General features: G+C 42.4%; 1 protein-coding gene across 3 annotated transcripts in view; it reads left to right on the top strand.

Moving 5' to 3' along the window:
* Positions 1-11283, top strand: part of fam189a1 (family with sequence similarity 189 member A1) — a 109288-nt gene that overhangs the window by 70270 nt on the left and 27735 nt on the right. For all 3 annotated transcript variants that reach the window (XM_027008926.3, XM_081705911.1, XM_081705912.1), the window contains exon 3: positions 10058-10168. In XM_027008926.3, the coding sequence (XP_026864727.2) occupies positions 10058-10168 (111 nt within the window). The remainder of the gene's footprint in view (positions 1-10057; positions 10169-11283) is intronic.

Here is an 11283-nt window from a genome sequence, read left to right as displayed (position 1 = left end):
GATTTGGTATGTTAAATTAGGGTTGAAACAGAACTCTGCAGGACAATAGATCTGAAGGACGGCAGGTGAGCATCTCTGCTTTATGCCATTGATCTGCTACCTGTTGACTATAAGAGAGAAATACCTTTATGGTTTTTCTCTCTCCCTCTCTCTCTCTCTCTCTCTCTCTCTCTCTCTCTCTTCCTCTCTCTCTCTCTCTCTCTCTCTCTCTTCCTATCTCCCTCTCCCTCTCTCTCTCTTCCTCTATCCCTCTCTCCCTCTCTCTCTCTCCCTCTCTCTCTCTCTCTCTCTCTCTCTCTCTCCTTGATCCATTCCTGATTGCTACCCTGTAAGCCCAGCAGCCAAAATTCATTACCAGCTCTTTGGCTGAGGGTCTCCTTGTTTTAGGTGATGGAGGTCAGGAACTGATTCAAAGTTGAAAAGTGAGGGTTAATCACTCCCTGACACCCCTCCACCTTACCCCTCTCCCTGGGGTCTGTTGTGTTTCTCAGTCCATTTTAATCATCGAGTCTTTTTGGTTGCCTTGCACTACCTGACATCTGTGATCTAATTACTTGGCTCTGCTAAAATAGACTACCTTCCCGCAAAAACTGTTCTGTTTTCGTAAGATGCTTTTTCCCATTTGCATGATAAATAAGAACAGTCACCTGATCATACAGTACATAGATTCTAACAGTTCCCAAAATATTTTCCTCTGAGAAACAGTGAAACTTGTTATCTTTCGCTCTCCTTTCCAGGATAGGAAACAGCTGTGGACCTGGCTCTTACTGGTATGTTTAGAGTAGCTCTCTTAGGTGTTAGCAGCTAATGGCTAATGAGTAGATGTGTAAGTGATACTAAGCGCTCGTGTTTGGAAGTTTTTAGCCAATGGATCCACCACCTGTGGAATCTCTTACCAGACACAGAGGTCAACTTCACAGTTTTTCTCCTGTGAGTTTTAACAATAACACCAACAGGCTTGTTTGAATGGGCTAGTGGGGTCAACCTCTTACCTCTGCCTTAACTATGTAAATGTGCACAGACCTGCTGAAATTGGATAGGACAGTGTCTGCACATATATTACCCACCTGTGGCATGAAGCATAAATACTTCCTGCCTTGTGCTGTTTGGAATGGCTGTGGTCTTCAGCTCCTTCAGCTAATATCATCAAGGTAAATAAGCTAAGTATATAAGCATTTTTAAATAGGTTGCTAACTTATTTTAATAACTGTTATAAAAGATGCTTGGAAAAAGATCTTATACAATTGTTTAGCAGGCTTTTCAAATGTCAAATTCCCAATGTTCTAAAATGTGAAAAAGTGACTGCCCATTTAGTTCCATATTCACAAGCCAAACAAATATGTGTTCCAGTGAGTCCACTGCCTCGTGAGCTTGTGTTAGATCAAGATAGTAGCAGACCATGGACGCAACCCATCATTTCATGAATCTCATTTGCCTGTTTAATCTTTGGATCAATCAGTGTGACAAGACTGACAAATAATAAACCTGATATGAAAAATTAACTGTGAGTCTTTTTGTGATTTCTTTTTTTTTTTACATGGCTACTGACTTAAAGGTTGCCGCATATTAATTCATAGTCTATTAGATCTGCAACCTGTGTAGTCCTTTCCTTTGTTGAATTTAACCTGCCAGGGATCAAGTGCAGTGTTGTGTGTCTTTGAGAAGACTGTGGTTCTGTGACGCTGGCCCGGATGCCACCGAGCGTGGAACAGGACGCACAGACCTCCTCGACGTTGAAAGACATTTAATAGCATAAAACATACAAGACAATGTTGGAACGCACACAAAACATTAACGCTGATCATTCTTACATAACTGCATGAACATTAATAACAGTGACAAAGACTAAACAACAGTAACAGTGATTCTTCAACAACAGTAACGCTTACAACAATATCTACATCAACAACGACAATGACCCACACGGAGGCTCACACTAACTGGGGTTTAAATAGACAGACAGGCACGTTACGATTAACCCCATGAAGGTGTGTGTCCTTACGGAGGAGGTGGCTACAAACAGACATGGTTCCCCCTGCACGCGTCGGGCCATACCACGTGACTCATGGGGGGGGGGGGGGGGGGGGAGCATTCCATGACAGGTTCCTTACTTGTGGGGTAAGAGGAGTATTAGTCTGGAGGGAAGGACAGATGATCCACCAGCAACCCAAATCAAAAAGAGTATAAAAAAAAAAGACACCAGCAGCACCACTGGCCTGATCTCACCTCGCATGACATGGCTGAAAAATAAACAATGACATTTTTCAGGCCGCCTGCAGCCTACAGACTGGTTTGTGTGGCAGTGAGACAGAGAAGACAACACTAATGAAACTGGCAGGGCATGAAAGGCCAAGGGAGACTGACATCGTAACGAGGAAGCCTGGCATCCTAACTCCTCGACTAATTGCACTGCCAGTCCCCCCCCCCCCCCCCCGAATTACTTCACAACTCCGGCCAGGCGTGGACAGACTTCTGGAGGTCGTCATTTCACAGGCTGACCCCGATTAGATGGCATTGTTTTCACAACTTGCACTAAATGCCGTTTATTTTTACTTACTTTCACTGCGTTTCGCCTAAGGGGCAAATGTCACAGAAAGGGTACCTAGAGATGGGGGGGTGGGGTCCAGAGAGGTCATGTTTAGACTGGCCCCTTATGCACATGAATCAACACATACACAGATGAGAGTCTGCGACACAGATCACAGTCATCCTTACTTCAACGCGAATCAACCTTACTCCAATGCGAATTTAATTTGTCCGTCACATGCAAGTCAAACCTCGGGTGTTTATCATGGATTCTGCACTTTAGAACTGTGACGGTCGGATGTGGGCTGATTCTGTTTGGTATTCTGACACACTCTTCATGCTGTGTGCACAGAATGTGTTTTCTACCCCACCATGAACTCACATATGCACTATACCTAACTATCATAATGGACTGTGTGAGTCATGCTTGCCCTCATGCACGCACACACCGACCTTATGCTAAATGATCATAAAGGAATGCGTGTGTCCTTTTTGCCCTCATGACCAGATGTACGTACACACACACTAGCTAATCAACATAATAAAGGTCGGCAGTGGTAAAAGAACCAAAAGTGTCAGACATGGCCTATTACCTCCTGCGCCCTGATGTAGTGTGCTACCCACATCCACACAACACATCCCTGTCTACCTCTTAATATAAGATGTCTGTCTCATCTCAGCCGAGTCTTTAGTGGCCTGAGTTAGACTGCATCCACAGTCTAAGAGAGGTGGAGTGTGTGTACACATAATGTCTGCATATAATGACTAAATTTGTCTCTTATGCCCATGACAGTGATGGATTGAGTCACAAACTCCAAGGCTGCTTAAGGCCCTTATCCGTTTTCTTTTGGTGAAGTATGCAGACAACAGCCTAAATAAATGTTTAAACACTGTGCAGACTGCAATGGCTGAACAAATTTGTGTTGGGAAATGTAACTATGGCAATTAAAGATAATTTCACCAATAAGGCCTCTTTTTAAATTGTAACAGAAAAGATCAGAGGAACATACTATATAAAGAGACTGAGATATAATTTGCCAGGTGTAAAGTTATACCTAAACACTGTTTTTAATTGTTTTGGTTCCATTACATTAAAGCTACAAAGATGGGGTCTGGCTGGTTGGATTATACCAAATATTTACAGAGTATATCAGATCAAGAAAAGGAATGGAAGTCTATTCAGCAGTGAATGCTTCAAAGCTCTTTAATCTGCAAACACTCACAGCCCTCACCTGTTGCTCTGGAGATGATAATACATGAATATGTGTGTGTGTTCTAATATCTCAGCCGGGTGCTCGGAAATGAACCACCCCTTATCAGTATGCATGTGAGAACGGGGCATTGAGTCATCCCACTACTACGCAGTTCTGCTGCTCTACTCTGTCATCTAATGTCTACAATAATACATATCTCTCTCTCTCTCTCTCTCTCTCTCTCTCTCTCTCTCTCTCTCTCTCTCTCTCTCTCTCTCTCTCTCTCTCTCTCTCTCTCTCTCTCTCTCTCTCTCTCTCTCTCTCTCTCTCATCACTGCACCCGACCCAGACACCACCTTACTCATCTAATCTCCCTCCCTCCTCGCGTAAACAGGGAAACCCATCACCTTCTGCGACTCTTTGGTTCCCTACCCTCGTGCCGGGCCCAGACTAAACCCCGGGTCTCACGCGGAACGTGCCCATGAGTGACGCGCGCCCCGCGTGCTCTCACTCCTCTCCGTTAGGGATGCTCGCGACGCCGGGGCAGTAATTAATGAGAAGCTGTTAACCAGTGATATGGAATCCCACGCGGTAATTAGAGACAGCAGCATGAAGCCAGGCTGGGTAATTAGCGTGCCAGGGCAGGGGCTGCACGCAGTCCGCGCTCCGAAAGGACACTGCACTCCGTCAGGGCGGTTAATGTGCCAAATAACCACATCTATCATTCGGATTTATGTCCCATTATGCAACGAGGCAGCGTCGCGCAGCCTGTGGTCCTTTGGTGTGGCTTTGGTTATCCGTGGCGTACCTAAACCTTGGCTATGGGTCTTTTTTCACTGTTACGTGGCTAACTGAGCAAAACCATTGGAAAATATAGATAGTTTCCCCCGCTCCCACCCCCCAAGACTAGGCTGCAGAAGGTAGTACCAAACTGCCCCACCCAAACTCGATTTTAGACGGCTTTTAAACCCAACAATGAAGATGGTAACGTTAACATCTTATGTGAATGCAAATGGATAGTAAAATAGCGAAGTAACTGCAATTCATTTACATGTCTACATGTCTAATGTTAGTATTCAAGTTAGTATTTAGGCTATTTATACACTTTTCTTGCTTGAGGTTAAGCTGGGGTGAGATTAAAAGTATTGAGTTAATTACGGCACTGTCAGAAATAAAATATATAATAAATCCAGTTTTAAAATGTATCTTTACTCGTTATTAAGATGGTAACTACTGGCTATAGCTAATGTTGCTATAGTTAGTGCTACAAAACTCCAGTCGACTAGATTGTTAAACTTCCATTATACGAAAACGATATGTGTACCAGTGGAAGAAGGTTTATTAGTTAAACCTGAAGAGAAAATAGGATAACAGTAGTTAAAAACGGATTGTATGCTTGTGTTGGCCTGATAGATTTTAGCTGGCTGTTTACATGCATTAGTTAAGTACTCGCATATTAAAGTAATGCCATATTTAATGTAATTAGTGATTTATAGAGTTTCGAAAGAATAGTAGCAATAGTATCAACATAGTTTCAGTAGAATATTAGGCTATCAATAGAACTAGTCCTCACGGTAAGATATATTTCATTCTTGTTCTGATTTCATCTTCTTATTCTGATTTAACATTTCGTAATTATTTCGTAGACCAACATCTGGTCTCGGGCTGACCCCTGGACTTAGTGCAGTCTAGGCTGAAGTAGATATTACAACAACGACCACAACCACAACAACAACAACAACAATACTAATAATAATGCAATATATTAGGCCTAGAATGTATTATTTCATTACATCTTTGGGCAGTTTCTTAGTCAGATTAATCCAAGTAATGGATAGACTGTTACTAGTTTCAGAAAATCCATTATCGTTTTGGACCTAGTCATATTTGTATTTTATGTCACAATTTTACTGTTCTGTACATGTAATCTGATGTAAAATATGTTCCTGTAATACTTCTATATTTTGTCTATATTTTGGCTGACACTTGAGAAATTAAGACAATGAATGTGCTATGTAAGAGAAATGGTTGTTTCATCAAGTCCTCCCGCGCCATATGTCGGGTAGATAAAGAATCCGCATACGCCTAACCTGCAGTAGTTCCATTAGCTCAACATGGTACAGTGAAAAATATTGTCTAGGCTTGAAACCTCCTCTCTACAACTGCAAACCGGTTCTTGAATAATATCTTTTTTGCGATAGATTGAGCGTTGTATTGGATTGGCTACGCTCTGCTTGCGATGGAAGTGACGCACGGAAGGGTCCATTAAGGTTAGTTTCATCACAGCGTCGCGCCAATCCAGTAATGTTCTTTCATTTCCCCCTACACAATCAGAGTCATTACTGCCTTCCCTGGAAGTTGGTCGTCATTTGCTCTCTGATATATTTCTTGCCGAAGGTGATAAAGATGCCTCTGTAGCTATCATATAGATTTGTCGCTTCTGTACTGGGTGTGGAAACACATGCCCGTACTATCGTGAGAAAACGTCCTTTTTAAAAAAACTACAACTTTTTTTTTCTTTTCTTTTCTTTTTTTTTTTAACTGATGGAAGCAACTATAAATTCCCGTGAAGACACTACGGAGACAATCATCCTTCACTTTGTGTGAAGGAATCAGGACGATCACAGACGGAATTCTCTTGTGCTGGCATAAATATTCAGGGAAGCAGTTGTTCTTTTGGGTTTAATTATGAAGAATTGAGCGATAGCACTGGAGTTGTAATATGCAGCTCTGAAATAGTGACAAGATTATAATACATGATTTCTTCGAACTGAAAAATGAGACACAGGTTTTTGAATTGCAATCTGGCCGTTTCTTTTCCCAGTTCGCAAAGGACATGCTTTCCTGGAGTGTATTTCTCTGACTTTACATGAAACTAACTCTATATCTAACTTTCCCATAATTGAGGTGCTCTGTACGTAACAGAGTTCAGGAGTTCAACTGCAACATTCAGCTTTGGTGATCTCCATATCTTTTGCACATTATCTAATGTAGAGGAAGTCAGCCATTGGTCTGCTTCCTGTGCATGTCTCTACCAAGGACCTTCACAGCCCCTGGAGGAGCTGTAGCTGTCTTGCTCAAATCAGCCTCTTCATCTTCCAATTTGCTGTGCGTCTGAAAAGCACTAAGGCTTATCTTAGTCATCTGTTTGCTACACCTCCCTGGCTGTGTCCTTTTTACCCTACGTCCTGCTGTTCTTGTCTTGGCTCTGGCTGCTGATTTCTGTTTTTCTTTTCATGTTCCTCTTCATATTGACCTTGCTTTTAGATCCTCATATTTCTCTCTCTCTCTCTCTCTCTCTCTCTCTCTCTCTCTGTCTCTCTCTCTCTCTCTGTCTCTCTCTCTGTCTCTCTCTCTCTCTCTCTCTCTCTCTCTCTGTCTCTCTCTCTCTCTCTGTCTCTCTCTCTGTCTCTCTCTCTCTCTCTCTCTCTCTCTCTCTCTCTCTCTCTCTGTCTCTCTCTCTCTGTCTCTCTCTCTCTGTCTCTGTCCCTGTTTGTCTCTTGCGCTCTCCCCTTACGTCACCAATGTTGTGAGGTTAATGTCGCGTCAGGTAGAGGCCTGCGGTAGTTAATCACAGCAGAGCTCCAGAAGCCAAGCTCTGATCTACAGCTGAGTGGGCAGGTCAGTCATCTACCCGGGGGCTGGGTGTGACAGTTTGAAGCCCATTCTATTACACCCGAAGTGTGATTTACGTGAACAGGAAGGCTCTCTGTGCTTCTTCACGCACAATTGATACTCTTGGACAGTCAGCTATGAAATAAAGAGAATTGTTTTAATAGCACGAGCAAGGAAAAGGACCAGCGGCTGCGTCTTCGCCGGCGGAGAAGAGAGCTGAAAAAATGGCTGCCCTCGAGATCCATCAGCCCACACCAAGACTGCATAGATGGGGGTGTGGAGTAGGGAATTAGGGAAAGATTGGTCTCTCTAGCTGACCATAAGTCACAGAACATGTATCAGACTCTAGTCTGCCTGGGAATTGCAGGAGAGGTAGTTTGTCAAGACCAGTGAGACAAAAAGCCCAAAAGGGGACCTCTGTTCTCTCTCTGCATTTGCTCACTTGCTCTATTAAGTTTGGAGTATGTAACGGTAATGGGCGTGAGGGCTCAGCTTGCCTGATGAAAGCTCATTGCTTTCCTTATTGATTATTGTTTTCTTTAATTATCAGCCCCATCTGCCTGTTTCTCTTTTAAATCAATCATTATGACATTTGCCTTCCATATCTTTTAATAAAGGCATTGTGAGTTAGCTACTTGAACTCATTACAAAATGAATCCTAAACGCGATAACTCATGAGTTCTACTCATAAAGGCTGTCAGAAGAAAATGACACGAGCAGACCCTTGTGTCTCTACACAAAACCCTCTGATTCAGAAACAGTCTTTTATATTAGCCTTAGTAATGTTGTAGCTGGGGACACTTTTAGGAAAATGTTACACAGGCAGTGGGATGGAGTCGGTCATCCCCTGAAGGCGAGGGTAGTGTGACGGAGACTGTCACTTACAAAGATAAATGTGTGTTCTGTGCCAGAGAGCAGGCTCTTTGGTCTGCTGGTCAGTGCACATGTTTACCGCCTGTAAGACCTGGGTCTGAGGCTGGAAGTGCTTGCTCCCCTCAGCCTTCATCGCAGGCAGGTTAATGCTTTTACCTAAATAGGAGTACAGCTTTTCAGCTCTTAAAAGCTGTTACGGGGCAGTAAACCCAATTTGCTTATGTGTTAGATATATAAACGCACGACAAGGCATGGGGCAGGTAGCTGCAAGGTTTAGTTCTAATGCTAAAAGACCAGAATTTGCAGCATCTGTACGTCTCGGATCTGTACTGTTAACGTACAGTATATTGCAGTATATATAAGTGATTTTTAAAAACAGCATGTATATATTTTACTTCTGTCTTATACTTATTTTATTCTCTTAGCATCCTATGATAAAGTTATATTGCAATTTTCTGTAATTATATCTAAATTCTGTAAGCATGCTCTTGAAAGCCTATTTTGAGTTCTTTTGTCCAAAGAGTGAGAGAGAGGTAGGAAACATTAAACAAGGTTTCCAAAGAAACAGGACATTTCACACAGTGGTCTTTCATCAGCTATGCAAGTAAAGTCCAAAACATCCTCTTTCCATTTCTGATATAAATACAACTATATATTATAAACCTACAAGTTCTCATTATTCACAATCTAAATTTTCACATCCCAAGGTATACAAAAACTCCACTCTGTGTTCACATTTAATTAAAATCAATTTAACCACATTTGCATTGAGAATGATGATTTTCTATATGATTTGCTAGGGAAGGCATAAGTGATGTATATGCTCATCTTTTTCCTGTTCAGAGTGCTCTAAAAGCTCATTTTAATGAGTGCATGGACTCATTGGGTCTTGGTTCCCAGTTTTGGGATGTTGATGATGATGATGATGATGATGATGATGATGATGATGATGAAGATATCTCTCATCTGACCTGTCATGCTGGCTCCCGGTTGCCATCCCATTTGTGTTGTACCACACCGAGCTCTAGTTGTGACAATACTTGCTGCTTGTGGATGTTGGAACACAGAGCTACTCTTTCCGCGTTAGTCTATGCTGGCTACAGTTAGAGTCAATATCCCATCTGTTTGCATGCTTAATTTGTTTTAGCCATTCTCTTCCCCATTAACGACTGGGTGGTGGACCAGTCAGCTCAGCGGTCAGACTGACTCTGACTCCAGCAACCCAGATGTGCTTGGACCTGCAGAGTGCCCACACCTATGCCAGCGCCTTGCCAGTGTCACTAATGTTTCAAATGTTCTGCCATCCAAATAATATCTAATAAACAACTTGTTAGGGGCACACCTCACTCCATTTATAAATTTGTGTCTCTCCAAAGGTGTGGTACAGTATCGCGCGCGTGTTTGTGAGTGTGTGTGTGTGTGTGTGTTATATTTCCAAATCAGGGTTACATTTTGTGCATGTGCGTAATTCATGATGATGCTTTAGTTTAACTCAAGGGACAAAGTTTTGGAAGGGCTCTGCTAATATAATAGATACAGAACTTATTTGCAATTAGGCCTGTATTTCCTTTGGGTCTCTAATTGCCCCGAAGGGACATGATGCAGCAGAATCAGAGAGATATTCTGTTGTAACAGCTGTAAAGCTAATGAGAAGTTAGATTGCAACCTGTTGTGTTTTTAAAGTTCTCACTGACTCTCAAAGGTTATATAACTGACAGTCTGTGTCCTCTAACTCACTCTCTCACTCTTTCTCTCTTTCTCTCTCTCTCTCTCTCTCTCTCTCTCTCTCTCTCTCTCTCTCTCTTTCACCTAATCCCCTCCCCCATCCCCATCACCTAATTTCTCCACAGATCACCTTCTTCATGCTGCTGTCGGCGGTGTGTGTGATGTTGAACCTTGCTGGTGCCATCCTATCCTGTCACAATGCCCAGCTGGTCAACTCTCAGGAGGACTGTCAACTGGTGAGAGATCCGCCGGTGTCAGTCCCAGTCTTCGTGCACTTAACTCCGATCATACAAAAGTACTTTAGAGAAAAATAGCCATCTTAAAATAGGCTACCTTTACACCAAAATCTGATTTAAGCCTCATTTCAAACTTATTCAGTGCCAAAACCGCCACTTGGATTGGTGCATTGTGGGGATGCCTCTGGAGAATGGATTCATTGATCTCTTCTTTAAATCAAGAACCAGCTGCCAGCTCCGTGTTTAGTATTTCTACCATAGAGACTGTTAAAAAAAGAACAGCACCACATGATCATTGCCCCCAAATACAAAACAATACTTCATAAACTTCATACGCTTCATAAATAATACCTACAAAACTACCTTCTTTAAAGAAATGTTCCCTTAGAACAGCCTTGATTTCCTCGATGCTATAATAAACGCCCTTTGTTTCACATACCAGAGTTTTACCAAGGAGAGGGAGAAAGAAAAAAATATGGAGGGAGTAGAGAGTGGGGAAAACAGTCTGTTCCTGTATTTCTAATCTTGATAATAAATATTAATGCAAACCTCTCTGTCTCCCTGTTAATATTATACTCTCTCGTGGTTTGCCTGCATGTTCACCTGCCAGAGCCCAGAAGAAAAGTCTAATGATGCTTCCCTTTCTAGGGAATGAGTTCTGCTGCTGTTAGTTTTGTAGACCAGCAGACAGAAAGAGGATCTGTATTTACGGAGTACATGTATTACATAGAGCACATGGGAAGGCTTCTGATTACAAACTTTTGCGATTTTGTTTCAGAAACACCAGTGCAAAATAGGAATCCTGCTATTAAATATTAAAAAAGGGGGCTCACCCATTGAAGGTTGGATGTTATTCTACTCCTGCGGTTCCCATGTGACTGAGTTGGCCCTCTGACGTATCAGCTTCAGCAACAAACCAGGGGCATGCATACCGAACTGTGCTGGTCAGAAGACTCACTGATGGAGGCAAAAGTTAAAGTTAACTAGCATAGCTGAATAGAGCTGCTGCTGATGATTGATCATGGAAATTGTGCATTTGGTACCACTAACTGTATGGTAGACTTTGAATTTATGAATGTGAATGTGTTTAATAAGCCCCTTTGGGCTTTCTTTCC

This window comes from Electrophorus electricus, chromosome 23 (assembly GCF_041902795.1).
Source record: "Electrophorus electricus isolate QZ-2024a chromosome 23, ASM4190279v1, whole genome shotgun sequence".
Taxonomy (NCBI): domain Eukaryota; kingdom Metazoa; phylum Chordata; class Actinopteri; order Gymnotiformes; family Gymnotidae; genus Electrophorus; species Electrophorus electricus.
This window is presented reverse-complemented; position numbering and strand designations above follow the sequence as displayed.